Source organism: Balaenoptera physalus, assembly GCF_965194825.1.
Source record: "Balaenoptera physalus genome assembly, chromosome: 1".
Taxonomy (NCBI): domain Eukaryota; kingdom Metazoa; phylum Chordata; class Mammalia; order Artiodactyla; family Balaenopteridae; genus Balaenoptera; species Balaenoptera physalus.
In genome coordinates this window covers 165,734,518-165,762,358 of record NC_138882.1, presented here as the reverse complement: position 1 = coordinate 165,762,358, position 27,841 = coordinate 165,734,518, and the positions used below count along the sequence as shown (strand labels likewise).

Below are 27,841 nucleotides of genomic sequence, written 5' to 3'. Positions count from 1 at the left end.
ATCTGCCTGCTAATGCAGGGGACACAGGTTCGAGCCCTGATCTGGAAAGATCCCACATGCCGCGGAGCAACTGAGCCCGTGCGCCACAACTACTGAGCCTATGCTCTAGAGCCCGTGAGCCACAACTACTGAAGCCCATGCACCTAGAGCCCATGCTCCGCAACAAGAGAAGCCACTGCAATGAGAAGCCCGCGCACCACAACGAAGAGTAGCCCCTGCTCGCCACAACTAGAGAAAGCCCGCGTGCAACAACAAAGACCCAACGCAGTCAAAAATAAAATAAATAAATTTTTAAAAAAAGAAGAAAGGAAGCACTGGGACCAGTGGGCAGCAGCTGTAGGCAGGCAGATTTTGGCTGCATACGAGCAAAAGCTTTCTAACAATCAGAGCTGGCCAAGAAACTCTGTATTAGGCTGGACTGTGAAACACTGTGCTCTCGTCGTTCTGTAAGTGTTCAAGCAGAGACCAGAGGCATTGGTGTCGGAGATGCTGCAGAGAGATCCCTGCATGAGGTGGGAGGTAAGACAAGATGGTCTCACTAGGGTTCCTTCCAGCTCTGAGGTTCCAAGGCTAGCAAAGGAAAACCAAATGCCACGAAAAAAACGATTCTCCCGTTTCAAGACCTGAATTACAGCAAAAGAGAAAAATATTCTGCTAAACAATTTACCCAGTGGCTGTTTGGTAACATCTTACATTTAGTCCCTGGCATTGCAACTACCAGGGATCGGTTTTTTTCCTAGTTGACCCGCAATTAGCTCCCGGATAATGTATATCACTACCTTTAAACCACATCTTTTACTCTGCTAATTATCACCCTTAGTACAATCTGTACAATGCTTTACAGTTTTCGAAACATTGTAATACGTGTTACCTTACGCACATTAGCTAAATATGAGCACGAAAACTTCTTTTAGATAATCTGCTCTCATTTACTGCCTCCTGCCCGAGTTTCTTACAAAAGAAAGCTAGCCTTGGGCTTTCCTGGTGGCGCAGTGGTTAAGAATCTGCCTGCCAACGCAGGGGACACAGGTTCGAGCCCTGGTCCGGGAAGATCCCACATGCCGCGGAGCAACTAAGCCCGTGCACCACAACTACTGAGCCTGCACTCTAGAGCCTGCGAGCCACAACTACTGAGCCCGAGTGCCACAACTACTGAAGCCCACGTGCCTAGAGCCCGTTCTCCACAACAAGAGAAGCCACCGCAATGAGAAGCCTGAGCACTGCAACGAAGAGTAGCCCCCGCTCGCTGCAACTAGAGAAAGCCTGCACACAGCCCACATGCAGCAACAAAGACCCAACTCAGCCAAAAATAAAAATTAATTAATTTTAAAAAAAGAAAGCTAGCCTTTATTATCCATTAAACTTTCACTAATAAAGTATAGTCCAGCAAATACTCATCTCTCCAAAACAAGTCATCTTTACACAACTCAGAGATAAGCCGAATCCAGTTATTTCCACATCAGAGACATGGATTTACCTCAGTGAAGTGTCTATTTGATTTATGATCTGGGGAAGAAATTTGCAATTTAGTTTTCCCAGATTTCAATGCGGCCATACACACCAAAATTTCCAGAAATCAGTCACAACAAAAAACATGAAGCATATACAGTAAGGAAAGCCATTGTAGGTCCTAATTCCAGGGGCTCCTATACTCCCTGGCTGAAACTGCTGATAAGAGTTGTGTAAGGACTTCCCCCAAAGCCAAACTGGGCCTTCACCCACTGCTTTACTTACTTCTTTACGTTTCGTTTCTGGACATTCCGACTGCAGTGTGAGGGTTGCACCTTCGATATTTCTTGGCATGGGCGTGGAACCAGGGTTTATTGTTAAATGAATCTGATCTGGTGAGATAATGTGTTGCACATAACCCTGGGACATTGCTTCATGATCTATTAGATGAAAGCCCTCTTCACCCCCCACTAGAAAAGGCAAGTGTTCTCCGCACTGTCCGTCGTCATCGTCGTCTTCCAAAGTGCCAGGATCCTGCTCGATAAGAACAGTTGTCCTATCATAAACAGTTCCAGATGAGGAAGGCACCAGTCCATTCTTATCCACAAACCTGAGCATCTTGTCATCGGGGGTCAGCTCATCTTCCTCTACCTCAAAGTAGCTGATGCTGTCGTCTGGACTGTGTTCCCCCATGGTTCAGTCGTGCTCAGCCCAATTGTGAGAAATGGAAAGGTAGTGACCTGTCTGCAACAGAACAAAGCCAGAGTCAGAGCCATACCATAGGACCCAGGGACCTCCTCAGCAATCACAGGGCTGTTTTTTCCTCTTGTTTCAAGAGCAGGACAAAGTAAATGAAAAACATCTTCCTTGGGACTTTTTTTTTTAAGTTTAAACCCATCAAGTCATTTTGAAGGAAAAACAATGTCTTTTTTAATAAATTGAAGTAATGGGAATTCCCTGGCGGTCCAGTGGTTAGGACTCCACGCTTTCACTGTTGAGGGCCCAGGTTCAATCCCTGGTCGGGGAACTAAGATCAGGCAAGCCACTTAGCACGGCCAAAAAGAATTTTAAATAAAAATAAAAATAAAAAATGGAAGTAATAAGTAGCAGCTTATAAGACCTTCCAAATGTGCCTTACTGCCAAACACTGTGAAGGTTGGTCAAAACACTTAAGGGGAAATAGGGGCAAACTGTTTCAAGGCTGAGTTGCTATAAATCTTAAAGTAAGGGAACTCCACCTAAATATCCCCCAAATCAGACCATGAGGCAGTAAGTCTATGCTGGAAGGAGTAGGGCTTTGGAGGCAGGGTCACCTACCCACAAATCCCGGCTTCACTACATACTACTTGGGTAACTTTCTGTGCCTCACTTTTCTCATATGTAAGGTGGAACTGGTAATTCCTGTTCTCAGGAAATTGCTGTGCAGAGTAAAAGACATAATGTATGTTAAAGCACAATGTCTGACAACAGTAGAGGAATCAAGTGTGAATTTGTTCCCTCCTTCCGAGAACAGATGTTTCAGCTTCTGGGTAGTGGGGCTAATCCCTAATCAGGCATATCTAATGAAGATCACTTTATCTCTTTATCTCCTAAAACAATCTGATGTCCACTAGAAGCTATGCTTTAGAGTGTGCGCTCTGCAATGAGGGAATGATGAGTCTTACTTTTGTTTCTACTGCCCCTAGCACAGTACACTGACACGAGGAGTTCAGGATATGTCAGTTAAATGAATGAAAGACCTGCAGATATACTCTCTTGGAAAGATAAACTCTCTTGGGAAAAATAACAAATTTGAAGTTTTCCTGTTCTGGAATAGTGATTCTTCTTCTACCTGTAAACACACAGGTTCTACAAACGCGGGTCTGGCAGACATAACAGAGAATTTAAAAATAATCACTTTTAGTTTTCAGTCTGGCTTTGCACTTATCTTTCTCTTCTGCTCCGGATTAGAAAGTGAACCTTTACTCGGTAGGGCGGCTAGACAGAGTGGTAGTTACCAGAGACAGGCCAAGGGATCTGAGCCGGGAGGAACCGGCCCGACCCCTTGCTCTGGCTTACGCAACCCGGTAGATGCACATTTCGCTGCATCTGAGAGGAGAGATAAGAGCACCGGGGGCCCCACTGGGCTGCCCCAGCACCACAGGCGGCAACGCGGAGACCAACTGTCCGGAACAAACAAGACCAGGAGGTTTGAGGGTGGCAAACGAGAAATACAAACGGAGCACCGTTGAAAGGAGGCTGGGAGAAGGAACCTGTCTGGGATAGTCCCCAGTCCAGGGCTACACGGAAAACCCCGAAGTCAGGCTGGGGGGCTCCAAGCCGGGCGAAGAGGGGCAGGGTCCGGATCTCCATGGAAACAGGGGAGGGGGGCTGGATACCCATCCCCATGGAAACGGAGGAGGGGTGGGGTCCCTATGGTGACCGGTCTGGGGTCCCTACTGGAAAATGCTTCAGGAGGGAGCCTAAGTCCCGCGCCCCCCGGGAGGTCCCCAGCCCAGGCCGCGTCTGATTTCGCCTTTTACCTCCGCGGCTCCCGGCAACGGCGGCGGCGGCAGCAGCTTCTCCCCTCCCCAGCGGCACCATGATTGCCCCCACCTTCCCTGAACGTCACTTCCGCTTCCGCTTTCCGGAGGAAGGAGGAGATACTGGCACCGCCTCTCCCTGACGCTTCTGGTTGGTCTAGTCGGTGTGGGGGCTGAGCTCGAGCCTCCAATTGGCGAGCGGAAGGGGCGGGACGGGGTGGGCACCAAGGAGACCTCCCGGGCCACGAGTTCGTCCAGCGCGGGGCAGCGCCCGCGTAGTCCTCCGCCTGGGGGCGGGGTGGGGAGTTGCCTGCTGGGAGTCGGGGCTCGGCTCTAGAGGCACCAGAGGCAAGGAAGAGTGATCAGAACCCCGGCCACTAATCCAAAGTAGCCCCAGCCCGGCTTGCGCTCCCCTCACCTTAGCAGCCACAACCGCAACGGGAAGGACCCCAGTTAGCTGCCGAATTCGTACCCGGACCGCAAGGGGGAAGCCTGGAAGGCTGTGACATTCCGGGTTTCTCCTTGTGGCCCCAGCTTCCCCTCCTCACCTAACAAAGTTAATATGGGCAGGAGGGTCCCAGAAAGGAAGATTGGACCCAAATGGCAGAAATGGGGAGTATTCCAAGCCTGGCCGGAGGACGCCACCACCTCTTCCCCGCTTCACAGCCTCGCTTAAGACGCCCAACTCCCTTCTTCCTCACACCCCTGCCGAGGCCGTCTCTCCCGGCTTTTTCCCCTGCAGAGGACTGTCGGCTTCCATGGAACTCGTGCCCGGGCCAGGCAACGCCACCTACTGGCCATTCTTTCTTTAACCGTTCACATTGTCATCCTACCGGCCGGTATCTAAATCACTTACACTGCCAAGGAGTAGTGGTGATCCAAGAAGCGATTTTGTATGTGCCTTTACTCTGCTCCTGACTTGTAAATATCTAGCTGTCAGAACCTCTTAGCAGCCGCTGCCATTTCCCCCATAAGCTATTTCTCTAGAATATTCAAAGTGGGACAATCCTCAGAAACTAGATCAGGGGTCAAGGGGTTGGGGCCATGCCTGTACTATCTCTTGCTTGAAAAAGGTAAATAGTGGCTGTTATCACCAGACTGCCAGGCAAATATCTCTCTGGCCCCTGATCAGCTGCCCCAGTGCTTTTTTTTAAAATTTATTTTATTTTATTTATTTGGCTGCGTCGGGCCTTAGTTGTGGTGCATGGGATCTTTGTTGTGACGAGCGGGCTCTTCGTTGCGGTGCACGGGCTTCTCTCTAGTTGCGGCATGCGGGCTCCAGAGCGCGCGGGCTCAGTAGTTGCGGCGCGCATGCTTAGTTGCCCCGTGGCATGTGGGACTTTAGTTCCCCGACTAGGGATTGAACCCGCGTTCCCTGCGTTGGAAGGCGGATTCTTAACCACTGGACCACCAGGGACCACCCTGCCCCAGTGCTTAAGCCACAAATGTCCAGCTGCTGAGAGCTGCCATTTCTTAAAAGATAAAAGCAACCAACCACTGTTAAAAATACATTTATCATTAAAATATATTACACATATAAGAGAGGGGATGCATTATATACAGTTTGGAGGATTTGCTGGCCCAGAAAATTCCACTTGTTTCACCAGAACACCAATTTCTTCAATATTTTCATTTTCAAGCCACTGCATTGCCCTCGGAGGCTGAGTGGCCAGCTCCAGAGTTGTTGAGCCGTATCTGAGTGGGAAGGGGGGTAGGGTTTGCAATATGTGTAAACACATGTCCTCAGACAGAGAGCTGGAAGCATCTGGGGTGGCTGTGGCCTCTTTATCCAGCAGCTTCCATTTGCATTCTTGCCGTCCAACTCATTCATCCTTCAGGACTCCAAAGTTTGTTCAAATATCTGATCATGGGGAGCCCGGCCCAAGCTACAGGGAAGGCACTATATGCCCTGGAGGCAGGTTGAGTGAGCACAAGAAGTACAGTTGTTTAAACATTAAAAAAAAAAAATAGATCTATCTGTTAAATAACTAAATTTGAACGCTGAATGTCAGTTTTATTGTGGTGGATTTCCCGTCATGTCTTCACAACTCGCAGCAGCATTGAGTGTGACAGTCATGGTGGGGAGGGCAGTCTGGGCTCAGGAAACAGGCAGCTGCCACTCTGGCATCCCAGTGGGCTCACGTGCTCTTAGGGCAGCTCTGGAGCTGAAACAGGTGGGGCTGGTAATTGGCTGCCTCAGGCAGAATAGGAGAGGAGATGGACAGGCTCAGGGTGAGTTGCAGAGGAACTGGTGAATAAATTCTTGAGCCTTCTTCTTCTCTGCCACTTCAAGCTTTTGGTGACCAGCTGGGTTTCGAAGCAGTAAGCTACCAAATATGCTAGCTGTATGAAAAACCCAGAAAACATATGATTCAGCAAAAGAAGTACTACTTACTCTCATGTTCTTAGGAGTGGGGAGGGGTGCCCCAAAGCAGTATTTTCTGCTTTAAAATAACTATTCGAGGGTAAACTTTGCCCAGAGCTTGAGATTTTAGTTCTACTGCAGTGGACTTGGGACCTTCCTCAACCACATTTCTCTTAATGAGTCAGTTTGCAGACATGCTTTCCACACACACTTGGCAGCTTACCTAGAATATTACCATCCAAATGATTTTTTGCTGAATTTTTCAGCAGTTCTTGCAAAAACGCCATCAAGTAGATGAAGACATTTCTGTGGCACGCGGGAAGGGTAGCAATGACCTGAAACAGGGAGAACTGGGATTGTCTTTTCGTTCATTCAATCGTTTCTCAAGTGCCTGCTATATTCCAGGAACTGAGTACATGATCGGGTACATGAGTAGTAAGACTGTACACTGAAAACCTTGATCACTTGTCACAGGTGCCAAAACAGAAGCATAGATCAAGCGTTACATGAATTTAGAGGTCAAACTTCTAACTGCGCGTTCTCAAAAGACTTAAGAGAACCGAAAACATTTTAGTTGCGTCTTGAATAGAAGAGAAGATGGCACTTGCAGAGGTAAGGACTAGGGCATTTAGGGCAAACGAAAGTGTAGAAAAAGGCAAGGTAAGGAAAACAGTGAGATAAGAAGAGAGAACACATCGTGAGAAGTCTATTTTGGCAGGAGCACAACTGTTTGAACAGGCCCTAAGCTTGGAAGGGCTGATCAGGCTAGAATTCAGTGAGTACTCTCGCTATCTGCATTTCAGAATCGGTTGGGAAGCCTGTACAAAATATATCCCAAAAGAGATTTTGAGGAACCTCCCTGGCAGTCCAGTGGTTAAGACTCCGCGCTTCCACCGCAGGGGGCGCGGGTTCGATCCCTGGTCGGAGAACTAAGATCTCGCATGCCAAGTGGAACAGCCAAAAAAAAAAAAAAAAGAAGAGAGAGATTTTGATTCAGTGGAGGTGGGGGGTAAGGCTCTGGATCATGTATTGTTAGCATGTTTTCTAGATTATTCTGCCACGGCAGGTTACATATGTGAATGACTAGACTAGATCATAAAAAGTCCCGAACATTTGTTTAAGGAAATCCTTAACTGGCAATGGAGAGCATTTCTGACCAACAGCGACATGACAAGAGCTTTAGAACCCAAAATCTAATGGCAGTACGTAAAACAAATCAGCAGAGGGAGAGCATGAATGCAGGGTCCTGAACCAAGGAAAGCGGAACTAGAATGGAAGAAAGAAGACAAGTGACAGAGCAAGGGGACCGAGCGTGTGGGAGGTGAAGACAGGGGGAGTCAGAAATGACTCAGGTTTCTGGGTTGAGTCACTGGAATTAAGGTGATGCCGTTAAAAGGAAAAGGGACATGAGGGGAAGAACGGGTTTGGGAAGGAAGGACTTGGAGTCGAGTTTCTCTAAGACACTGCATTTGGGGGATGGTGCCCACTTTGTTCCCTCGTGTCCCATGAGACCCGGGGCTGCAACATGAACACGCCGATGCTCCACGCCTCCCCTCACCTGTTTACTTGCTGTGAGGTTGCCAGAACACTCCAAGCAGTTGTGGTAGACGCTGTAACAGATGACGGGCTCTGGCAGGCTCTCCAGGAAAAGCAGCAGGGCTTCGGCTACGGAGTGATTGCTAGCAGCTTTGGGCCCATCGTTAAGGAACAGGGGATGCCGCTGCCATGGTCATGGTTAGGAAGAGCCCCAGGAGCCAGCATGTGCCAGAGTGATGCCTGCCCAGCCAGGCTCTCTGCTTGGAGCTAGGATGCCGGGCTGACATCTTGAAGGGGCCAAGCTGCCTGTCAGCTTCGCCGGGCCCTCCTGAATTCCTGCTATATTGGTTGCTTAAAGTTGTAAAGTCTTCTCTATACAAACTTTAAGTAAGAAAAACATAACAGCTGAGGACACAATATCTGACTTTGAGCCTTAAAATATCATCCTTTCCTTTTGCTCACCTCTCTTTCTCATATTCACAAACACATACACGCGTGCGTGCATAAACATCTGAAGGATACAGAGATTATCAATCATTCCACTATCCAAACAGTCCCTGATATGCTCAAATTCCAACCTCAGGCCTGGCTGCTGAAACAGATCTTCCTGGAAAAGGGAAGAAAGTCACAAAATAATTCTATTTTCAGAAAAGCAGCACTGATTTCCTGACCTAGAAATATAATCACCAGCAGGGTACAAAAGGGGGCAGCATGGTGAGGCCTTTGAATCACCCCAGTAGACAATGTGATGTAGGCTGATGTGGCTAATTCATCTTGCAGGCCTTCCCAGCCATGCTCCCACAATAGGTCTTGAGCACAAGACATCTATTATAAGAGAATTCCCTGGTGGTCCAGTGGTTAGGACGCCGCGTTTCCACTGCAGGGGGTGTGGGTTTGATCCCTGGTGATCCAACCGAAGGGAAACCTTTAAAGTAGCTACGTTTCCTGCAGTGTTATGGAGGTATTGACCAGAAAGAGAAAAAACTGAAGAAAATATATCATTTATAAGATGGAGAAGGTTAACAAGGCACCTCAGTGCTTTGAGAAAACGAGATTATGGCAATAAAGGTATTTCTATGAGTCCTAGGATCCCTTATACTTGTTTGTTTTATAAAATAACTTAATGTCCTATAACCGTGAACAATAACAATATTATAAGTATTGCTCAAAAGTTACACCTGAAAGGAGCTCTGTAGAGAAGGTAGACTAGCATAGTCCTTAAGAATGTGACTTTGGACTTCCCTGGTGGTGCAGTGGTTAAGGATCTGCCTGCCAGTGCAGGGGACACGGGTTCGAGCCCTGGTCCGGGAAGATGCCACATGCCGCAGAGCAACTAAGCCCGTGCGCCACAACTACTGAGCCTGCACTCTAGAGCCCGCGAGCCACAACTACTGAAGCCTGTGCACCTAGAGCCCGTGCTTCACAACAAGAGAAGCCACCATCATGAGAAGCCCACACACCGCAACAAACAGTAGCCCCCACTTGCCGCAACTAGAGAAAGCCCAAGCGCAGCAATGAAGACCCAACGCAGCCAAAAATAAATAAATGGGAAAAAAAAAAAAAAAAAAAAAGAAGAATGTGACTTCTATAGACTCCCTGGGTTCAAATCCCAATCCTGCCCATCTATCAGCTTTGGGACCCTGATCAAGTTACTTAACATTTCTGGGAATCTGTTTCCTCATCTGAGTACTACTGTGAGAACTAAATGAGGTAGTGCTGTAAAACACTTAGAACAGTGTTTGGGACATCGTAATGCTCAATAAATCTGAGGGGAAAAGTGGAGAGAGAGTATCCTAAGAATGTATGTTGCTCCGAAGTGGCAGAGCTGTGGTAGATCAGAGTTTCTATTTATCTCCCTGGGACCCAGATAAATGAGTCAGTGAAACTGACCAATCTGATCTCAGAAAGCTTGCCCAACCCACTCTAGAAATCAGGCTTCCTGAGTCATGGCCCCGGGAGTTCCACTGGTCCCCTGCCTGTCTGGCTTGTCAACAAGTTAGCCGCCCCTCCCATTCCTAGAAGCTGGCGAGAGTTTCCGCAAAGGAGAGCAGACGGACATCCTGAGAAGGCTCTAGAGGGTTTCCACCTGGGGGACCCCAGAGGACCGGGGAGGGAACATGCTGTGCTGGGAAAGCCCTCCTGTGTGAGGCTGCCTCCCCTGGGAGGAATCAAGTGCTGTATGTAATAGCAGGGCCTCACAGGGGTGTGGAAAGTGAACCTACTGACCTTCACTCCCCGGGGTAAGAACAGCTTTCCACAGGTTCTGCAGGGGAAAAGCTTTCTATGCCCGAAGTTCTCAGGGCTGATGCTTTTTCTCAAGGCAGCATGGCCTCTGCCAGGTGTGCCCGCTTCACCACCACCTACCTGCTGGATGGCATTTCGGTACAGGTAATCAACCATCATCCACAGCTCTTTGGGGATGTCCATGGGTCTTTCCAACTGGCTCCCATCATCTTCAGTCTGAAGTTGCATCAGAGTCTGAAAAGAAATAAAAAGCATGATCAGAAGGGCTACCAATAGAGCTTCTGCCAGGCTGGCTTCAGGAGAATGCAGGACATGGGGACAGCAAACCCATGGAAGAAGGGAAGCGTTTTGATGTCCCTAAGCAAACATTCAGCAGGCAAAAATGAAATCAGGTGACATGATCAAGGTACAAAGGGTGACTTTTGAGAATCGGGAGTGGCTTATGGCAAGCAGTTTCAATCAGGTGAAATATGCATCATCTTAGAAAAACACCCTGCCTATAGCACTTCACTGTCCAAACCAGAGAAATGGTGTGGTCTGGTGAAAAAAGAACAGAGACGTGGGAATACAAAAACCCAAAAGCAAGGTCCAGGTCCAGGGTTAACTCGCCAGGGACCCATGACAAATCACTCCCCTCACTGGGCCTCTGTTTTCATCTATATAATGGAGAGGACAGAGTTCAAGAGTCCCTGAATTTAAAAAATGCAATGGAGGAAAAAGGAAAGCATACCTATTGCCAAAAATCTGCTCCAGACTAGCTCCCTTGTATTAGAATTGTCTCCAGAGGAGCCTTTTATTTATTTATTTTAAAATTTTTATTGGAGTATAGTTGATTTACAATGTTGTGTTAGTTTCTGGTGTACAGCAAAGTGGTTCAGTTATACATATACACATATTCATTCTTTTTTTTTTTTGGCCACACCATGCAGCCTGTGGGATCTCAGTTCCCCCACCAGAGATCGAACCTGGGCCCTCAGCAGTGAAAGTGCTGAGTCCTAACCACTGGACCGCCAGGGAATTCCCAATATGTTCATTCTTTTTCAGATTCTTTTCTCATATAGGTTACCACAGAATACTGAGCAGAGTTCCCTGTGTTATACAGTAGGTCTTCATTGGTTATCTATCTTATATGTAGTAGCGTGTGTATGTTAATCCCAAGCTTCTGATTTAACCCTCCCCGCCACGTTTCTCCTTTGGTAACCATAAGTTTGTGTTCAATATCTGTAAGTCTGCATAGGAGCCTTTTAGATCTCAGAAAATTTAGTTAGGATGATAAACCAAATGATGATTAAAACAGAAAAACGGGCTTCCCTGGTGGCGCAGTGGTTGAGAATCTGCCTGCTAATGCAGGGGACACGGGTTTGAGCCCTGGTCTGGGAAGATCCCACATGCCGCGGAGCAACTAGGCCCGTGAGCCACATCTACTGAGCCTGCGCGTCTGGAGCCTGTGCTCTGCAACAAGAGAGGCCGCGACAGTGAAAGGCCCGCGCACCGCAATGAAGAGGGGCCCCCGCTTGCCGCAACTAGAGGAAGCCCTCGCACAGAAACGAAGACCCAACACAGCCAAATAAATAAATAAATAATCATTAAAGGCGCTAATAATTAAAAAAAAAAAAAAAACAGAAAAAGGAATAATATCACAGGCCAGACACATTCCATCATCTTAGTATCTATGGCTGAGTTTCTCTAATATGTTATTATGAAAGACCGAAAAACATGGCAATAACATTTTGCAGCTTTTCCCATCGAGAGGTAGTCTTTCCCCATCCGGAATCTGGGCTGACCTCACAACTTGTTCCAACCAATAAAATATGGCAGAAGTGGTACCATGCGAGTTTTGGAGCCTGGGCCACAAGGAGCCTTACACATTCTGCTCTCAAACTCCTGCTACCACTTAGGGAAGCCCGGGCCAACCTACTGAATGACGAGAGCCCATGTTGAGAGAGCGGCCCAGTGAGCCGCCAACACCAAGAAAGTGAGGGAGGCTTCCTTGAACCCTCTGGCCATCACAGCTGCCGGCTGACTGCAACCACACAAATGAGCCTGGGCGAGACCAGTAGAAGAGCCACACCGGAAACTCACAGTCATGAGAAGCAATAACTTGCTGCTGTTTTAAACCACTAAAAATATCAGGGAGTCTGTTAAATAGCAATACACAACCGATAGAGTAAGCAAACTCTACGGAGACTAAAGAATCCTCAGGTCCCTGGGAAGGTAGGCACGGGAGTATCTTGTTTGACTGGCATGGCTGCTACACAGTTCTGGATGTTTCCTTGCGGCAGGTAACTCACCAGCTCTCTAACAGTTTCTAGCGGCAGGTCCAAGATTGGCTCCTTCATGTAGCACAACGTGTGAATGGGCGATCCGAAACAGCTGGGCAGGTAGTTCCCAGACACAGACAAAAAGTAATCCTTTCCCCTGTCCAAGTGTAAAACGAGAATGTCCTCGATTTTGTCTTCACCCGAGTTGAGCTTTGTAGCTGTGGTCTTATTTACAAAGAGCTCCAATTCAATCTCAACGGCAGAATCTGAAAAAACACGTAAACGGTAATGCTGGTTGGCAGAAGGCCAAGAGGAAAGTGGGAGAGAAGATGAGCGGGAAGAGGGTGAGGTATACAGGGTTAGGGGAGAAAATAAGAGGCATCAGCCAATCAACAAGAATTTACACGCTCAGCACTCAAAAGACACGTGAACAAGGAGTTTACGGTCCAAGGGGGAATATGAAAACAGTAAACAAGAACATGAATAGGTAACTGCTATAAAACTCGTGTTCTAAGTAGCACAGCTCAAGCTAGAAATGATTAATACAATAAGAAGGCGTGGCTCAAAGAGCTTGCCCTGAGCCAGCTCAGATGAAGACACCCTATCCAGTAGAAAATACAGCACGTTATCAGACTGTGAACTGTCCACAAGACAGGCTTAACCCCTCTGCCTCATGGCACTACACAGAGTGCCAAGGAGAAGTTGGGGGCAAGACGCGGGTGGTACATTCTAGGGCCAGACATAATTCTTCTGGATGACCACCCTATTACCTTTGCCCACAAGAGCAGACAGTTGAGAGTTGATTATAATGAGACAGAGGGTGAAAACGGTTCCTCTAACAGCAACACCTGCTTTACAGCACTCCTGTGTCTTCTCTCCCTGCGAAACTGTGGTACATCCACATGACTGAGAATGCTTTTGAAACTGAACTCATGCTCCTTACTATTTTATATTTTATTTATGGATGGTTCATCCACAGGGCTTTGAAAAATGTTCAAGCAGACAACAAAACACTCAGACACAAAAAGCTTATTCCAGGAGAATGAGCAAAGATAGGGTAGGGTGTTCCCCAAACCAGCAACCAGGAACCTGGGAACGGAGGCCTTACCTGGCAGGAGGAACCCTCGGCTGGGGTTGGCCCTCAGCCACTGCTTACAGTAAGACACTTCGTCAGGCTTGTTGATGAATTCAAACTGACACGGTACTTGTCCATTCCGAATGGTAAAGGACTCTACCTGCAGCTGCATGTACTTCACGTTCTGAAAACAGAACTGGGAACAAGCCAGGACCAGTCAGACCAGTGCCCGCTCCGTGGCAACCTGCCTAGCCACCCCAAATGGGCAATCCTTGCCCTTGCTGGAAAGAAAACGAAGGACCATCTCTTTCAAATCATGTTTCTGCTTTTAAGTATTTACCTGGGAGGTCACAGCTACCATGAAAGACCAGTTGTCTGTGTTTAACTCAGAAATCCTAAACTCAAAAAACTCATGTTGTTTTATAAATAAATTTCCTAACAGAATCCAAGTTTAAATCTTCTATATGCAAAGACCATATCCAAAACACCCTTCACACATTCCACTCCCAAACATGAAAATCAAGCTCCTCCTTCCAAGTAGCTGGACATCTAGGGCATTAAAAACACCCTCACCGTAAGTCCTCATTTAACTGACTTTTTGGTACAGTCAGTTCTGAATGATCTATGCTATGGCACATCTATGAAACATCTTTAGCCCTAACTTGACTTCTCCCAATGCCCATTACCTTTCCATACTGCCTTCCTTCCCATCAACTCATACGTACCCAAAATTCTGGACTCAATTTTATCTCAAAGCAAAGCATCAGTAGGAAGACAAACCCAGTGCAAGAACACACACCAGCTATACTAAGATCAAATGAAACACATTTTGGATCCTCTGTGCCTTATTTAACTCATGGATGGCCCATGTATGGGTGAAATATATGAGCCACAAAAGGTTACAGGCTTCTGGTTTAGAAGATCAGGAGGTGAACCAACAACCCCTCTCTTGTCAGCTGGCATCATCAGCCTCACTTTATCTAGAAGCAGCTGATCAAGACTAGAGTCCAGTAGTCTGACAGGTGCCTCTTGGAATTCTGAGCCCCAGCAGGTGAGATTTACGTTCTGTGAAGAGAAGAGCCTGATGCCTTAGCACGTCCTTCCTACCTCTCGCTTGGAGAGGGACACAGAAGGAATGTTGTCATTTTCCATCTTATCCAAGGAGCGAACAATCTCCTCCAGAGTCTTCCGATAAAGCTCTTCATTTACGACCCTCACCTGGAAGGGAAAGAGCAGAGACTGAGTGCTTTGGCTTCTGCCCATGTCCTCTTTTTCAGTTTAGAGGACATTCATGGCCTTGGGAAATAGCAGTTGATAGCAAAGCAGAAAGTGAATACTAAATAGATTTAATTAACGAACAAAGAACCCAATTAACAATAGATTTAGAAGGGTGCCCCAGAGGCAAAGCTTCTGGTAAAATCAACTGCTTCCTGATTAGCAGAAAAAAGATGCGGGAGTGAAAGCTTGGTTGGCAGTTCTGCTGGGTCTTACGCCCAGGGCAGAAAGACGCCCAGTGCCTGGCTCTGCTATGCTTGCTGCTGCCAACAGGTCTGCAGTGAGGAGCTTCTCTAGGGCTTTGATTTAAAGCAGCATTTCTCAGGCTTTTTAAAACCTGTATTCCATCAGCCAAGAAGATTTTGTCAGGCCTTCCCTTCCTTATTTTGAATTACAATTTTTGTCATTCTCCAGTAATAAAACCTTACCTATAACATTCATTAGGCTTTTTGCAAACCACCCACACCCTTGTAGATTCTGATGTGCCTCTACCTGCACCCTTGAGAATTGGTAATATAAAGAAACACAGAAGTCACTGAAGAAGAGATACAAATGGAGAATACATAAATAAAAAGATGCTTACTGTAAATCAACTATACTTTGATTAAAAAAAAAAGAAAAAATGGATTACAGAAACAGAAAAAAAAAGATGTTCAACTTCACTAGTAATTAGGAAAGTGTAATCTAAAATAATGGAGTATCTTTCTCTTTTGGCTCACTGGGTCGGCAGACATTTAAAAGATTGATAAAATCCAGTATTAGCCAGGCTGTGGGAACACAAGCTCATCCAGAGTTGGTAGAAGTGTAAAATGGTAAGGACTGTCGGGAGGATAATTTAGCAGACTCAGATAAATTTAGAATACATTTTTCTTTGAACCACTAATTTCACCTCTAGGAATTTCGTTCTACAGAAATATTCACAACGGTACGCAAAGATATATGTGAAGGGTGATCGCTATAGCAATGAATACAATAGCAACATTTTGGAAACAACTTAAATGATCAATATATATTGGGGTTGGCCAAAAAGTTCCTTCGGGGTTTTCCATAATATCTTATGGAAAACCCCGAAGGAACTTTTTGGCCAACCCCAATATATTACGGTTCATCCGTACTATGAAATATTTTGCAGCCCTTAAAAATAATGAGGAGGGAGCGCTCCCTTTACTGACATGGAAAGATCTCTTAAAACATAGCCAGTGGGGGAAAAAGATGTTCTCAGAACAATATGCATGATATATCTCTTTTACAAAAAGGGAGAAACTTCCTCTATGCTATGTATAGAATACTGACACACATTTGCATAGAAAAAGGTGTGGAAAGACACAGTCCAAAGAGCAAAGGGGAACCTCCACGTATGTAGAAACATATAGTAGAAGTCTACAAAACAATTATGAATTAAATTTAAACAGCTTCCTCACACTCAAGGTAGGAGGAGGAGACCAGAAAGACAAAAGTGGTCTCAGCTGTGGGAACCAATTCCCTAGAGGACGATGACCACAGAGGCACCAGCTGCCCACCTACCCCGATGTCAAACACTGAGCTGACGGGCTTGTGGTCGCTGGTCTTCAGGGCCATGTGGCTCTGGTAGCTCAGCTGAGTGATGTTCTTCCCTTTCCAGAGGACCCGGTCACACCAGGCGGGAGCACGACACTTCTCGCTGAAACGCAAAGTCCACGCTGGGAGCCCTCCCAGGCACAGCAGCGCCCTCACCTGGTGAGCTCCCTGGCTCAGCTAGGGGTGACGGGGCAGTCTTCCAGTCTGTGCAGCTGGAGATCTGAGAGGGCAGGGGCGATTTGGGCCCACTGGTGGGTAATGTGTATCCTGCGGGTATCACCCCGAACAACTGCGAAAGCTCAGAGCCAAAACGCCGTTCAGAATGATTCTCTGCCCTCTACTGTCCTATGGGGATCAGGCAAGAGTCACAGCCATCTGAGGGTGAAGGACTCTGTGGTCCTCAAAAGATGGTGGTTAAGACAGCTCGTGAATTCCTACCACCTGGGTTCAAATCCTGTTTCTACGCTTGCCTGCTTGGGAGGCTCTTGAATTTTGGGGGTTTCAGTTCCCCGATCTATAAAATGAGGATAATAAATCATACCTACTTCAATGGGTTACAAGTAGAGTGTATTGAACAGTGCGTGGCATCCCACAGGCACTAATAAAAATATGAACTACTAGGTGAAGGCCAAGTACAAGCTCGGTTTGCTGCAATCATCACCCTAAGCGTAGCTGGAAGGTAAACGAGTCTCAAGAATTCTTATGAAGCAAAGGCTAAGGCAGTCAACAAGATGACGTGCATGAAGGCAGGCTGCTTAAGGAACAGATACTAAGAGAATGTTTGACCTGAGTACAAAACATGGGGAAGAAGTGACAGGAAACCTATCTTTTTCTTTAGGTCAATGAGGGCAAGTGCTTCCATAACTTTCTGAGTTTCCATCTGCTCAGCCCCCTGAAGCAACCTCGGACCTACCTGGTATCCCAATCGTCAGAGCCAGTGTCATACTTGTAGGTGGGCTGGAACGTGAGCTCACCCTCGCTGAAGCCTTCGAAGACAGCCTTTGCAGCCACCTGAGCTCTCAGCTACACGAAAGGACGGATGGAAAAAAAAAAATCTCAGGATAACTGCTATTTGATGCATTTTCCCCTCTAACCTGCCTTCCTACGTGATAAAAGTGCATTCCCAGGACTTTGATAACAGTAAAAAAAAAAAAAAAAAAAAAAAAAAAATCTCAGGATAATAAGGTCAAACCTTGAATTAGCAGAGGAAAGGAAATCAATCTGGAATCCAATCTGGAATCCGAACTCTAACCCCAAAGGAAAGGCCCATGAGAAAGCTATTCTGTAAGATCTTGAGTTAATTAACTCCTAGGAAGAGAAGCATGCTAACCATCCCTCCACCTGTTATACAGTTTTTAAGGCTCTTTTATGAAAGTGTACCCACATCCAAGGGGCCTGAGTACCACCTTACTGAGATGTCCCTAGGAGGATTAGGTACCAAAGGACATAGAGATTTTTCTCTTCCAGGTATCAACTGTGCTTCATCTGTGTAGCACAGTTTTTCCAATTATACACAGGGATAGAACTGCATAGAACAAGGTCTGGAAAGAAACAATCCAAAAAGCAAAGGGGAACTTCCATGTATGTAGAAATATATAGTAGAGGTATACCCAAACCATTATGAATTAAGTTTAAATTTAAATAATTTTTTAAAGGAGTTTGTCAAATCAGTTATATGAACTGGGGGAAGCTCTATGCTTTGGTTTCCCCATCTGTAAAATTTGGACTTATAATAGAATCTGCCTCACAGGATTGTTGCAGAGATTAGCTGTCAGCTTAGAACACTGCCTGACACGTTACGAGAGTAACTAGCACCCTTGTCACTGCAGTGATTCTAAGAGCTCCTTCTCAGCAAGACAGAAACCATAGGTGTTCCCGCCTCCTCCCCGGAGCGCCGAGCTGGCATTGCGTGGACTGGTGAAGAGCTGTCAGCTCCAGCTTTGAGACAGAATCAGCTATCCAGGGGACGACAGCTGACAAACCCCAAAACGTGAATCCCTAAAAAAAACTATTCAGAAAAAAACAACAGGAAACTTAAAAAATTTAGGTATTAGTGCAAGATGATTCTTAAATGGGTAAATATAGACCGTAAAACCATCTGGAAAGCAGAGAAACACACAGACTGGGTACTATTACTTAAGGAAAGACCAGAAAAGAAGGCAAGGGGAGGGACTTCCCTGGTGGTGCCGTGGTTAAGAATCTGCCTGCCAATGCAGGGGACACGGGTTCGAGCCCTGGTCCGGGAAGATCCCACATGCCGCGGAGCAACTAAGCCCGTGCGCCACAACTACTGAGCCTGTGCTCTAGAGCCCACGAGCCACAACTACTGAAGCCCACGCACCACAACTACTGAAGCCCATGCACCTAGAGCCCATGCTCCGCAACAAGAGAAGCCACCACAATGAGAAGCCCACACACTGCATCAAAGAGTAACCACCGCTCGCTGCAACTAGAGAAAGCCTGCACACAGCAACGAAGACCCAATGCAGCCATAAATAAATTAATTAATTAAAAAAAAAAAAAAGAAGGCAAGAGGAGATGGTATTGAACTACCAGGGAAATGAGAATGCCGCAGTCCAGAAAACAGAGGCAAGAGATAGATAGTTACAGAACAGACTGGGTTAAGGCTGAAATGGGAATTAAAGAGAATAATTTACCAAGGAAAAGAGTGGGAGAGAAAAATGGATCGATAAAGAGATTATTCCGTAAAGAAAGACATAACAGACTTGAGATTTTTTTTTTCCCCCTTCAACTGATCTGCACTGGGGGAAAAATAAAGGAAACAGAAAGATTTAGACTAATGACAATACGAAGATGATTGAAAGGGAGATACAGGCTAAAAAGAACAAGGGCTGTAACACTCTGAACAACTCTGACCACTTGAACAGTTTCGAAATCTATTGAGAGCAGTAGCCTGAAGAAGGTCAGAGAGAAACAGATTTCTCTTGTCCTGGGAAATGGCTAGTGCTCTGAGAAAGGAACGCTAACCCAAACCATGGTGGAGGAGAGCACGATACAGAACTGCTTCCTGTCGGAAGTGAAGACAGCCATTCAGAAGAAGAGTGGTCATGCACACTGGACAGATCTGGTGAGGAGCAGGGGCAGGGGGAGTGGGAGGCCCATCCAAAACATCAGTAAATCATCTTTAAAATACCAAGTATCTTCTTTATGAGAATAGGCTTGGTTCCCTTTGGGCCCCACCCTGAATGACTGAATGAATGGACATGCGTGTGAGAGAAAGAGAGCAGCTCTTGCCCCTGGGGGAGACAATCCTCAAGGGAACAGCCAGGGGGCAGACAACGGTGGGAGAGCGGAACGCAGATGGAAGGAAGGAAGGAAGGAATGATCGGACACCAGCTCCTCAGGGAAACCTCCCAAGATGAGCAAGAAGAGGCTGGAGTTGGGCAGCCAGGCTTTTCTGTGCCCTCCCGTGGCGGGACAGCTGCCTGAAGAGGGCCCAGGTGGCCATCGGTACCTGGTCATTCGCATACAGGGTTTGAAAGGCCTTCTCTTCGATGAGCTTTTTCACTTTTTCCACATCCAGCTCTTCTATTCTGTAGTTGAGGTCCCCCAGCCACAAGATCACACTGCGAGGACAGAGCACAAAGGTCACAGGGTTTAGGAGGGACTTCACCGGCTCTATCCGGTGTGCTCCTGACAAAAGGCCCCCGAGGCTCAGCCTCTGGGGAGCTGGGCGGGGAAGGGACTCGGCTACTCAGGGTCTCTTCTCCTCTCACCATCCCATTTAACACCATGTCTAGCATGCTGCTTACTCAATTATCTTGGTCCGAGTTCACTGTAAACAGTCTTGAGTTCTCCTTGACTATTTTATTCTTGTACGGCTGGAAAGATAGTCTAATAAGATCTAAAAGCAAGACAATAATTTACCTCTCTCCCGGGAAGAGGCAAAAAAGGTCAAGTATTGGGAGTCCTGTCAATCACTCAGGGACTCTAGACCAGATGACGCCACGATGCAGCCTCTTGCCTCCACCCACCCTCCAGTGCACAAAACGCACTCGCAGCCTTTGTTTCTGGAGCTGAGTTCCTCTGAAACAAAGCTCAACCCTTCCAGTGGAGTCTGGCTTTAACCACCACCGTATCATTGGTTGGCTCTTTCCGCAGAGCGTGACAGGTATTTTATTACACCTGCTGCTTTGGGAAAATGATGACTGGATGCTCCCAGGCGACATCGCACATCCCATGAAGACCAGTACCGCTTTATGTGAAGCCAAGAACCAGGTCATGAGAGAAGCCACGCGGCAGCATACACACACCAAAATGAATGCATCCACGAGCTAAAAGCAGACAAACTGACATGCAAGCTGCAACCTCACAAACTAGGATGCTTCAGGGTCAGCGGAACGGGAGACACAGTCCCTGATGGGCTCCCTGGAGAAGGGAAGCCATCCTGGCAGCTTCCAGAACACCAATCAAGACAGTTCTACCACCACAGCAGGCAGATGAGAGGCTGGGCTCTGTGTACTCCCTGGCAGACACCACAGCCCCAGTGGCTTCTTCCTTGTCATAAAAGAAGGGGCACATGCTCCAAGTGTTACTGTAAAGTCTGAAATTCCAGTATGCCTTGAATTTAGACAGAGAGCAAGTATTGGAGATAAAGGAAATACAGAGAATAGACAATAATTAGCGCCAGATGCTCCAAGCAGCTGCAACCACGGCTCTGTAAAGTTGAATCAAGAGGCAAAAAAGACTAAGTGAAGACAGAGAAATGCAGCCCAATCCTCAATTACACATGCTTCTGGAGAGAACAGGCAGACAGAATCCTGAAACATACTTCTAAACCTGTGCTTGAGATGCTCGCTCTGGGGTGGCTTTCCTCATGACACTGCATCAAGGCAGACCCATGTTAAAAATAAATCTTACACGTTTTCCAGGAACAGATGGTGTCTGAGAAAGATTCTAGAGGTCTGCCAGATGGCAGGTTGGGAAACGAAAAATTTCCAAGAGAGGTAATCCCTGTGTAACTGAGAGTTGGCTGGAGCTCCCACTCAGGCAGTGGGAAGCCTCCCCCGGCCCCCTGCCTAATGAAACAGAGAGCCCACAGCTTGGCCCGTGGGGCCCAGTGCACCTTGTCGGGGTGGAAGGCCAGACTCACTCGTGCTTGCTGATGGTGAGAGGGGGGAGGCTTGGGTCAACCTGACGAAACTGCATTCGAGAACAAATGTCTTTGTAGTCTTGGTTCCTCCTCTCATACTCCTCTGTGTGGGCTGCCAGGTGGGAATTGACAACGCAGATGCTGGTGTTGTGAAACTGGAACCGGACTGCCACACCTCCTTTGTTACCCTGTGAAAGGGAGTCCAAAAAAAGACCAGTAGTCGTTTAAACCCGAGAGGTTGCAAAATGTTTTCTCTTAATTAGTCTGCATCATAATCCTGGGAGGTAAGCAAAGCAGCGTTACGGTCCACATTGTACAGGTAGGAAAACACATCCAAGAAGGTAGAACGACTAGCTGGCCAGTGGCAAAGGTGAGTCCACTTTTCAGTAAATCACAGGCAGACCACATGCTCTCCCTTCCCCATGGGAAGCTAAGCTCTCGCAGTAGAACCTAAAAGCAGGATTTAACAGCTTCTAGAAGAAGAGAAAATTGCAAACCTATTATTAGCATTCTTTCTTTCTTTTTTCTTTTTAAGCATTCTTTCTTTTCCTTGGTGACCCAGCATAGTTTGTGCAACATATGCCATGCATTAAATGGGAGGACCCACTGGAGGCTCTGGTGTGAAGTGAACACGAGGATTGGGCTAGTTGGGCAAATCAGCCGTCAAGTCACTAAAATACAATTTCTGAATGGTCTGCTCCATCTAGCCCTGCTCGATCACGAGGGTACAGTTCACGTCGTAACGCCAGCACCCTCAAACTGGGACATGTGCAGTCACAGTATCATGAGAAGTGGGGTCCAAATCTTAGGGACCAAGGCCCTCCATGTGCCAGACGTGCCAACCAGGAACTCACCATCCTCCCCATGATTCCTGTCCCCACCGTCTCAACTTCCACTTCGGAGATGTACGCTGCATGCTCTTGTTTGACATATAACAGCAGCATAATCCCAACCAGTCGGATGAGCTTTACCTGGAAGAGAGACAAGCATTCAAGTCATGGCATTAACTAGGAGTCAAAAGGAAACGTAGTCCGGAAGCTGGCTGAGAGTATTACTGTATCTCCTCCTCCACACCAGGACACAGGGTAATCACCCGAGTGAGTCCGTGATAACCTCAAGAGCCTACAAGTGCCAAGACCTGCCTCTTTCACACCCAGAGACGCCTCTTCCAGAGGGCCTGGAACTGAAAATCTCAGGATCATTAGGGCTGGCTTTTTTTTTTTTTAACATCTTTATTGAAGTATAATTGCCTTACAATGGTGTGTTAGCTTCTGCTTTATAACAAAGTGAATCAGTTATACATATACAATATGTTCCCATTTCTCTTCCCTCTTGCATCTCCCTCCCTCCCACCCTCCCCATCCCATCCCTCTAGATGGTCACAAAGCACCGAGCTGATCTCCCTGTGCTATGCGGCTGCTTCCTAGGGCTGGCTTTTGATGAAAGTCGCAGAAGAAGTGAAAAGTTATCTTAGCATTTCCCTGCATAGCAACAAAAAATTAGAAGGTCCCCGACTCCTCTCTTACCTTTGCATATTTGGCATCTGGATGAAGACCCTCTGATACAGCTTTAAACCACTCTTCCTCCTTTGGGGTATCATGGAAGAAAAAGGCTTCTTTACTCAAATCAAGCTCCTGGAACCTATTAGGAGAAGCAACCAGTCAGAGAGTAGAGAAGGGTAACGTGCAAGATGGCACATTCGCAGGTTGGTTTGGGTGTGTAAGGCCTAGCTTTCTAGCTAAACTGCAGGACCCTCAAGAGGGAAGAAAAATAAATACTTAGCAACAAGGGACTAAATGTCAAGGAATTTACCAGGTGCTTTCACAAGCAGCAGCCCATTTCTTCTTCATAATGAACCCGAAGTAGTTAGAAGAGTCTCCATTTTATATCTGAGATCACTAGCTCGCCCAAGCACCAAGTGGCAAATGGGTTCAAACCTAGGTCTATATAAATTCCAAATTCTAGGCCCTTTCCGCTCCCGTACAGGCTTCTTTGCTGTCCCCTCCCCACCAATAGTACCCAGTGCAGTGGTAACAAGATAGTAGGCGTGAAAAAAAAAAAGACTGATGGATGGGGCCTTTTTTTTCTTTTAAGCTAACCTTCCTTCCCTGACAAAAGATATTTTTGCTTTGTGACCAACAAAGTGTTGAATGTCTAAGTAATTAAATTCAGTTCAAGGTGCACCGATCTTAACAGAGGGCTGCACTCAAAATTAAATATTAGCATTCAAATGCCAAGCACATCACTTGAATAGTGCCAGAAATTTGTTTACTGGGAGGAAGCACACTAACAGGGGAACAGCTGTTATTAAGCATATGCTCATTTTTCAATCCCTTCACCTGCTGTGAAGTCTCAGTTATAGATCCATGCCCCCATCCCTTCAACCACAGCTACACGTTCTGGAAAATGCAGAGGCAACTAGAAGAGAGGCACTCACCCCACACAGTATACATCTGGGGCCTGGATACCATGGCTGAGCCAGGGCCGGAGGCACTCCTTAGGGGACTGTCCATTCACATTGTATGTTCCCACAAAAAACCTGTTGCCAAAGACAATCAATCGGTCACTTGGGAGGACTATGGACATGACGGGGGAAGCACTGGATGCTGATTCTGCTCGGTTTCAGTTTCTCTGGACTGGAATTTGAAGGCTTAAGAAATGTCACATCTATCCTAGACCAGTGCATGTGGCACCAAGGGGTGACTTGCAGTTTGCCGTGATATTTGTTGCTTTTGTGATGACTTCAAAGAGTAGAGGCCCACTCCGAACATTCCTACTTAGCTTTAACGGCCACTAGAGAGCCATAATCCACGAAATGACTGTTTACTGTGTGTACCAGTGAAATGAAAAAAAGAAAAGTACCCTGGTAACTACTTTCTGAAAGAAAGCAACACCAGCGTTCAGACAATTCACTGTTTCTATTCCTAGAAGCAACGTTACTTTGTGTCATAGTCCCAATGCAATGATTTAAAAAGATCTGGCAGTCATAAAAAGGAACGAAATTGGGTCATTTGTAGAGACGTGGATGGATCTAGAGACTGTCATACAGAGTGAAGTAAGTCAGAAAGAGAAAAACAAATATCGTATATTAACGCATATATGTGGAACTTAGAAGAATAGTACAGATGAACCGGTTTGCAGGGCAGAAATAGAGACACAGACGTAGGGAACAAACGTATGGACACCAAGGGGGGAAAGTGGGGGTGGTGGGATGAATTGGGAGATTGGGATTGACATATATACGCTAATATGTATAAAACAGATAACCAATAAGAACCTGCTGTATAAGAAAATAAATAAAAAATTCAAAAATTCAAAACTAAATAAATAAATAATAAAAAGATCTGGCAGAATCCTGCACCCTTTATTCATGTAACTTTCCCTCATCTTGCCTAAAAAGATTACCAAACACTAACTTCCTCTGACTAATTTCAATTCAAATGACTTTCTTCAAAGGCCCCAAATGACCAAGGGATACACAGAAGGATAAGCAAAAATCAGGATCTCTTTCTTCTGCACACATGTATCTCTTTAAATATTTCTGCAACCATTTGCAGGTTGTGTCACTCCCACTACACCACACCTCCCACAGTGCCTGGCCAGAAAAGGCACAGAATAAATGCCTGCTAAGGAAGAGTGAAAGGAATCATTCATTTAGAAAATGATGGGAGGGACTTCCCTGGTGGCGCAGTGGTTAAGAATCCGCCTGCCAATGCAGGGGACACGGGTTCAATCCCTGGTCTGGGGAGATCCCACATGCCGTGGAGCAACTAAGCCTGTGAGCCACAACTACTGAGCCTGCACACGCTGCAGCTACTGAGCCCACGTGCCGCAACTACTGAAGCCCACGCGGCTAGAGCCTGTGCTCCGCAACAAGAGAAGCCACCGCAATGAGAAGCATGCGCACCACAATGAAGAGTAGCCCCCGCTCACCGCAACTAGAGAAAGCCTGTGCGCAGCAACGAAGACCCAACGCAGCCAAAAAAAGAAAAAGAAAAAAGAAAATGATGGAAGGGATTCTGTACAGGATTTGCTTTCAAATCCAGGGTATGGGGGAAGTGCTTAAATTTCAGAGAGGTGAGTGATCATTTTGCTGTGGAAACAGTCTAAGACCCAGTGAGCTACCTGAAGTTCTGGATATAGGTATAATCCTCTTCTTTCTGCATTAGATGTGATTTCACGATTGTATCTCGCAGTCCAAACTTCTGCATGGATAAAATATGAGCCTTGTCTGATACTGTGATAGTGGAGGAGCGAACCATGTCAGTTATTTCAGATTTGGACTTATTCTGTCTAGAAAAACAAAAAAAAATATTTTTATTAAAAAAAATGTTTATCATATTTTGATGAGTCCTCCTTGACAAAGTACATGAATATAAAGCTAGAAGTTTCCACACATCAGCATCTGAATTTCAGAAGACTACAAAGGCTAAAGGAAAACTTATTTGCTAAAACAACACTATTTCTATGTAGAACAAAGTAAACTTATATGTTGTTGATTGTATAGTACGTTGGCCCAGAGACCATAAGTTTGTAGAATCTCAGACCAGAAGGAGACCTGGAAGATAATCTAATCTGATCCCTTCATTTTTCAAATGAGAAAAATGAGACCCAGCATCATAAATGATTCATGCGGCTGGATGGCAGCAGAGTGTGAATCAGAACTCGGTTTAGACAGTGCTCTTTCTGGACCCTGGGTCTCACGTAACAAGACTATAGAACTATCTAGGTCTTTTGACTTGATAATTCCCCTGAATCTCTATTCCACAGGAATACCTGAAATAGAAAGGCAATGAAAATTTATATTTTATTATTATTTGTGTAGTTTTCATAGGCATACTAAAAATTATTCAAATGCCAACATTTAAAGTTAAGCAAAATTTGACATATGTACATAACAGAATCCTAATAAATGCTCAGAAAACTTTTGTTGAAGATTACTTAATGAATTAAGATACATAAAACACTTGAAACAATTTCTGACATTGAATAAATGCCACTAAAGTGCTTAATTTTAGATTGTCATGTACATACTAATTAAAACTATGTAAAATGCATCTGTGTATATCAGGAAGGCTCAAAAGTGAATTGATAATGATAGATTTAGCTACGTTTAAAGTCCAGGGATTGTTCATTACTGTTTAAGTGTGTAATTTAAATATTGACACAAATAAGTTTTTATCTCGACCAGGTGATTCCAGCTATGACCAGTAGGGGGCACTGGAGCACACACTAAATATAACAGCATCAGAAAAAAGAAAGTAAATAAAAAAGGGGAGGGAGATGCAAGAGGGAAGAGATATGGGAACATATGTATATGCATAACTGATTCACTTTGTTATAAAGCAGAAACTAACACACCATCGTAAAGCAATTATACTTCAATAAAGATGTTTAAAAAAAAAAAAGGGGAAAAATAAGTATCTTCAGAGTCAGGAAACTCCTAAAAGAATGGGAGGGAGAAATCAAATGTTTCTAATCTACATTTCCGCGGTAGGGTTAGACTGCCAGTTTCAAATCCTAGATCTGCCACTTGCTAGCTCTGGATCTTGGGTGAGTTATATAACATCTCTTCTTCACCTGTTTCCTTAGCTGTGAAACAGAGAAAATAATGGTATCTACCTCTTAGGTTAAAGGAAGATAATCCATGTAAGTGTATGATGCCTGGCACACATAGTAAATGCTCAATAAATGCCTAACATTTCCTAGGCCAGCGACTGTGGGACAATGGACATCGTGCACAGCAATGGCCTCAGTTCTACAGTGAGGAAAACCTCAGCCCTAAGAGGCACAAGTGAAGGGAGAGCTGCATTACCTTGGGAGCAAGTTTTCTGGTTTATCCTGACCCCGGGAGCTTCGGTCCACAAGCAGACCCTTCCCATCTGGTCTCGACTCATCAAAGGAAGAATCACCTAAGGGGAGCAGGAAGGAATTAAAACACACTTACATATGCTTTACCATACAGACCACAGCTTCTCAAACTGTAGTCTGGGAATGACTGGTGGTTTACATATTGCTTGAAACCATAGGAAAGGCCTAGGCTGGTGTCTGGATGAAGCTCCCAGAGAGCAGCACAGAGAGGGGGAAAAAAGTATTTCATCCAGATGTCTTTACTACTGAAAACATAACTGTCCCAGCTAGTTTGACCCCCTTTTCTTGGAGACGGAGTGCATTATAGAAGGAACAAAGCTAAGAAATCTGCAGACCTAAGTTCTATCACCAGCTCTGCTATTTATTAATCTTTTGATTTTACGCAAACCATCTAACCTCTCCTGATCTCAGTAACTTGACCTGTCCTGCCTTCCTCTCAGGCTTATCATAGGGATCGAATAGTTGACACATGAGTAAGCACTTTGAAAGCCACGCAACATATTATAAAATATAACGTAACGATGTTATTACCATTTACTGCAAGTGAGACTTAAATTCCGAGGAGGAAAAAGG

General features: G+C 45.9%; 2 protein-coding genes across 9 annotated transcripts in view; both read right to left on the bottom strand.

Annotated features, from left to right (window-relative positions):
* Window positions 1–10,298, bottom strand: part of MTF1 (metal regulatory transcription factor 1) — a 45,250-nt gene extending 34,952 nt beyond the window's left edge. The window contains exons 1-3 of one of the 8 annotated variants that reach the window (XM_082421973.1): window positions 3,972–4,166; window positions 3,347–3,611; window positions 1,735–2,193 (exon numbers count right to left, since the gene is read on the bottom strand). In XM_082421973.1, coding sequence (XP_082278099.1) covers window positions 1,735–2,142 — 408 coding nt within the window. In that variant the 5' untranslated portion in view covers window positions 2,143–2,193; window positions 3,347–3,611; window positions 3,972–4,166. Of the gene's footprint in view, window positions 1–1,734; window positions 2,194–3,346; window positions 3,612–3,971; window positions 4,172–4,519; window positions 5,399–10,236 lie in introns of those variants that run through there. The other 7 variants (XM_082421976.1, XM_082421975.1, XM_082421979.1 and 4 more) reach the window with 7 other exon arrangements.
* The window catches only part of INPP5B (inositol polyphosphate-5-phosphatase B), a 43,594-nt gene continuing 21,219 nt past the window's right edge, over window positions 5,467–27,841 (bottom strand). The window contains 17 exon segments of the mRNA XM_082421893.1: window positions 5,467–6,314; window positions 6,560–6,671; window positions 7,895–8,022; window positions 8,395–8,479; window positions 10,237–10,350; window positions 12,408–12,643; window positions 13,486–13,648; window positions 14,560–14,670; window positions 16,252–16,387; window positions 17,198–17,307; window positions 19,760–19,871; window positions 21,398–21,585; window positions 22,252–22,368; window positions 22,924–23,038; window positions 23,835–23,936; window positions 25,523–25,690; window positions 27,213–27,309. Coding sequence (XP_082278019.1) covers window positions 6,199–6,314; window positions 6,560–6,671; window positions 7,895–8,022; window positions 8,395–8,479; window positions 10,237–10,350; window positions 12,408–12,643; window positions 13,486–13,648; window positions 14,560–14,670; window positions 16,252–16,387; window positions 17,198–17,307; window positions 19,760–19,871; window positions 21,398–21,585; window positions 22,252–22,368; window positions 22,924–23,038; window positions 23,835–23,936; window positions 25,523–25,690; window positions 27,213–27,309 — 2,210 coding nt within the window. The 3' untranslated portion in view covers window positions 5,467–6,198.